This window comes from Triticum urartu, chromosome 7, assembly GCF_003073215.2.
Source record: "Triticum urartu cultivar G1812 chromosome 7, Tu2.1, whole genome shotgun sequence".
NCBI classification, from domain to species: Eukaryota; Viridiplantae; Streptophyta; class Magnoliopsida; order Poales; family Poaceae; genus Triticum; species Triticum urartu.
Genome location: NC_053028.1, coordinates 675,879,365 through 675,884,068, shown reverse-complemented (window position 1 = coordinate 675,884,068; position 4,704 = coordinate 675,879,365). Strand labels below are relative to the sequence as shown.

The window sequence follows — 4,704 nt, the reverse complement described above, 5'->3', positions numbered from 1 at the left end:
TGCAACATATAATATATACTCCCTTCGTCGTATAATATAGCATAAAAGATGCTACACACACGGATTTTAGTTTATACACAGACTATCTCTCACAAAACGCAGAAATATCTCAGAATTTTGGCCATCTCACTGAATATTGCTTTAAGAAAAAACAAAACTATCTCTCACAATTACGCAGAAATATCATCAAACACGCATGGTCAAGCTTGGGGGAGAACCGGAGAAACTCTGCAAATACGAGCGCGCGCTCATCCGATATTCCGACGGCGACGGCTACGGGTGGAGTACCGGCGAGGAGAAAATAGCGTGTCGCTTCTCCACACGTACGTGTCCGGTAGAGTAAACACAAAGACTGAAGAAAGCTAGTGGCAGGCAGGACAGGATTTGCAAAAGGTTGGAAAAGATTGAAACTGGACCGCGACACATTATAATTCTAGCCGCCGCTCGTGTTTTCCTCCATGCATCAGCATCACCGCGCGTGCACTGAGCTTTCCGCGGCCATCGTCACGTCGATGACGTGCTCGGTGCGTCGTGCCCGGCCCCGTTCGCTCCTTGATTTCAACTTCTTCAGTCGCACTGAACCACTTGCGCTTGCACGATGGTTCGCCGGCGACCGGTGAGCGCATCCAACCAACCATTTAAAGCTACTGCATCATCCCGGTGCAAGTGCAACAGCCACCAGATAGGCAGCTAAGGCCTAAGGGGACAGCCAAAACCTTTGTAAAGCCAAGGGATCTCGGGCCTTGCCAGTTCGGAACTAGAGCGGAACCATGCCGGTCACGCAGGCGCCGGGGCGGAGCATGGGGCCAGTGAGCGTGGCGCGGCGCGAGCTGAGCAGCCGCGCGTGGTCGCTGTCATCGCCTGCCAGCCCGCAGCCGCGCTACGGGAGCATCGTCACCGTGCTCAGCATCGACGGCGGCGGCGTCCGTGGGATCATCCCCGGCACCATCCTCGCTTTCCTCGAAGAAAAGCTCCAGGTGACTAGCTAATTAAGTTTTTCATGTAATTTAGGCAATCATATCCTGCTTGCACTTGCACGCATCCGTCCGCAATGAATTGTTGGGGGTGCGTAGGAGCTTGATGGGCCGGACGTGAGGATCGCGGATTACTTCGACGTGGTCTCCGGGACGAGCACCGGTGGCCTGGTGGCGGCCATGCTCACCGCGCCCAACGCCGAGGGCCGCCCACTCTTCGCTGCCAAGGACATCAACAAGTTTTACCTCGAGCACTGCCCGAATATCTTCCCTGCCGTCTGGTGAGGATTACATAGTACATGACTCGCAGTCTCGCACATCATTTATGTTTTTGAGAGACGGAAACGTCCTCAGCCTCTGCATCGAGTGAGCAGCGTACGCTCAACGAAAGTAATCATGAGCTAAGTATGTAAAATCTTTTGAGCAGCAAAGGACCTCTGGGCTGGCTCAAGAGCATGATGGGGCCCAAGTACAGCGGCCACCACCTGCACAAGGTCGTGAAGGAGCTGCTCGGAGACACACGCGTCAATGAGACGCTCAAGAACATCGTCATCCCCACTTTTGACATCAAGCTCCTCCAGCCTACCATCTTCTCAACCTACGACGTACGTATGTAGAAGAAAACAAACTGATCCACGTGCATCTATACAAGTTGGCATGTCATCCGCTTGTTTTGCTGGTCACTATTTTTCGATAGCTAATATTCTCTCTCCATCCAAAAATAAGTGGCGTTGATCTAGTAAAACTTTGTGCTAAAGTTGTACTAGATAAACAACATTTTTTTAATGGAGCGAGTAGTATATATGATTGTGTACGTCAAGGGATGCAGTGACAGGAGGTTTACCCTTCTTTCAAAAGCAAAGCTTAGTAACATATACATGATACAAAATCTTAACAGGCCATGAGGGATGTCTCCAAGAATGCTCTTCTGTCGGATGTCTGCATTAGCACGTCGGCCGCGCCGACCTACCTCCCCGGCCACCATTTCGAGACCAAGGACAAAGACGGCAAGACCCGGGCTTTCAACCTAATCGACGGAGGCGTCGTCGCTAACAATCCGGTAACTCATGCTAACACACTAACACGACAAGCAAGCTTGATGGGAGCTTGCTAACATCCTCACTAACTTACATTGAGGTGCATGCGCAGACGTTGTTGGCGATGACCCACGTTAGCAAGCAGATCCTGATGGGAAACCAGGACTTCTTGCCCATCAAGCATGCGGGTTACGGCAAGTTCATGATCCTTTCATTGGGCACCGGCACAGCCAAGATCGAAGAGAAGTTTGATGCGGCTGAGTGCGGCAAGTGGGGCCTTCTCGGGTGGCTCTACAAGAGGGGTGCCACGCCGATCATTGATAGCTTCAGCGAAGCTAGTACCGACCTCGTCGACATTCAAGCATCCGTGCTCTTTCAGGTCCTGGACTGCAACAAGAGCTATCTCCGGATCCAGCACGACGAGCTCACTGGCGAAATGGCCTCCGTCGATGTGTCCACATCAAAGAACCTCAACGGGCTCATTAGTGTCGGCAAAGCGTTGCTGAAGAGACAGGTGTGCAAGGTGAACGTCGAGACAGGCAAGAACGAGCCCGATCTAGAGAGGGGCACGAACGAGGAGGAACTGGCCCGTTTTGCCCGCATGCTGTCGAAAGAGCGCAAAGCTCGAAAAGAGGCCTACAAACTTGTGTAGTCTGAATATTTACCCCTGTTTGTATTTGATGATGTATGCATGTTGGATATTTATGTGGCTTTCGACATTCTTCATATGGTTATTGTCTAATGTGAAATTATTCATAATATTAATGTATGTAATGAGGAATTTTCCATATTATTAACTTGAGGAAAAGGAAACAGAATTTTACTCAAAGAAGAAATAGTCATGGCCAATGTGGTTGTGCTAGAATAGAATAGAGAATAAAGGGATGTCCGCTCTACTGTAATTTTATACTACCTTCGTTTCTACGTGACCAACGGCGGAGCCTATAAGGGGGGCCGAACATCAAGGACAACTCTAAAATGCAACTAAGCCTGGCGGAATATATAGGACTTGACACTGAGTATAGCAAAATATTTACTATTATAACCGTAAGTGTTGATAATATAGAAAAGATTTTTTTGGATCAAAGGACACGGCCCCATTTTTATTATGAAAATGGAAATGGAGTCTTATCCTACAGAGACTAATCTCGAGATTTTTTTTATGTTGCAACCAATACTTTGAAACAAAACTATATCCACCAATGAATGTTGTGAATTAGGATACCAAAATGCAAGATCTTTCATATTGTACTAGTGTAGCCGCTTCCTGATGTGCTCCAAAGTACAAACTGAAGAGAATAGAACTAGCAAGATTTTTGTGTCTTCATCAAAATATAACAAAAAGGATTTTGTAGCCTCGTCCCAGATTTTGGCTTGGAAAAATAGAGTAGTTGAGACAGAAGGGAAACTACACGAGTGAGAAGGAAGCACACCTGGTGTGTCTATGTTTGTGAACTGTAGAGTGTGGCTGTGGGAATGAGAGCAAAAGTCAAAATGGTTCTCAGTTTTCACCGATTGGGATCCTCTGTGAACAATACATGTATTTCATTTGCTAAAATGGTGTAGATCACATAGCTCTAGGCATGTTTAATTAGGGGTCTTCAAACATTTTCTGCATGTTGGGGGCGGGGGCGTGGCCCCTGCTGGTCCCCCTGGCTCCGCCATTGTATGTGTGACGAAGCGCAAAGTAGTCAGTACCCTCGGTAGGGTGCCGTACATGGTCGGAAGTACCAGAACGGATCCCGCACGCACAATATACCCAGGTTTGGGCCTTCGGTGAGGAGTAATACCCTACATCCTGCGCGTTGTTCCTATTCATGGTGGGTATATCTCGTGCGAGAGATTACAATGGGGAGCATGAAGATGCTACCGGGAGTTTATTCTATGGGAGTAGATGGGGATGAGAGCCCCGTAGCCCTCATCTTATATACACGATGGGGGGTAGAGTTTTACAAAGAGATAGATCCAATCTAAGGCCGCCGCCAGGATGACTTGGGGGGCCAAGGTAGTCTCATGGATGTATGTCTATTCTTCGGGGCTCCCTCTTATGTTGGCTACTTGGTAGGCCTCATGCCAACCCCCTCCCCCCCCCCCCCTACGGGCCTTTTTTCGGGCTCCCTTGAGAGAAGCCACCCCCCGTGCATGGCAGCGTCCGTAGCCCCCGAGCATGTCTGGAGTTTGAGTTTCTTTGATTTTCGAGAACCCATACGAGCTCCTGATTTTGGACCCGTTGAATCGGCACTGATTAGGGATTTGAGGGTTTTCACACACATGGGGTAGGAATTTTGAGGGTTTGAGTATAGACGGTAAATCTCTACTTCAAGCTTGTAGTCATCCACCTCGAGGGGAAATGTAGAGCGGCCAGGCTGAGAAACCCTCGCCACCATCTCCAATGCTTTGTGCTCCTACTCATCGTCGGAGTCATCTAGAAAGACCTTGATCATACGTGTAGTGACATTTTGATTGGAGCACTAGTTCATATGTGTATGTTCAATGTAGATTGACAAGCTCGTCATGGGAGGCAACGACAAGGCTGGCAAGGAGGTCGTCGTTGACGGAATGGGCAAGGAGCTCACCTGTGAGGGGAAGGGCAAGGAGGTCGACTCTGATGGGAAGGGCAAAGGGACCGCCTCGGGCAAGATGAAGCAACCTGATGGTGTAGCGCCCCCCCCCTGGCGGCATCTCGCACCCGC

General features: G+C 49.3%; 1 protein-coding gene across 1 annotated transcript; it reads left to right on the top strand.

Moving 5' to 3' along the window:
• Positions 1 to 639: 639 nt before the first annotated feature.
• Positions 640 to 2,737, top strand: LOC125521112 (patatin-like protein 2). Its single transcript, XM_048686162.1, has 5 exons — positions 640 to 977; positions 1,074 to 1,255; positions 1,402 to 1,579; positions 1,873 to 2,034; positions 2,124 to 2,737. The coding sequence occupies exons 1-5, from the start codon at positions 771 to 773 to the stop codon at positions 2,661 to 2,663; spliced, it is 1,269 nt and encodes a 422-aa protein (XP_048542119.1). The 5' UTR covers positions 640 to 770; the 3' UTR covers positions 2,664 to 2,737.
• The last annotated feature ends 1,967 nt before the right edge of the window (positions 2,738 to 4,704 follow it).

Bases quoted from the DNA above. Each gene is read 5' to 3' on its own strand.
- LOC125521112 (XM_048686162.1), top strand. From the start codon at position 771: ATGCCGGTCACGCAGGCGCCGGGGCGGAGCATGGGGCCAGTGAGCGTG. The intron at 1,256-1,401 runs GTGAGGATTACA...TCTTTTGAGCAG, and splicing joins AATATCTTCCCTGCCGTCTG to CAAAGGACCTCTGGGCTGGC. The intron at 1,580-1,872 runs GTACGTATGTAG...AAATCTTAACAG, and splicing joins CCATCTTCTCAACCTACGAC to GCCATGAGGGATGTCTCCAA.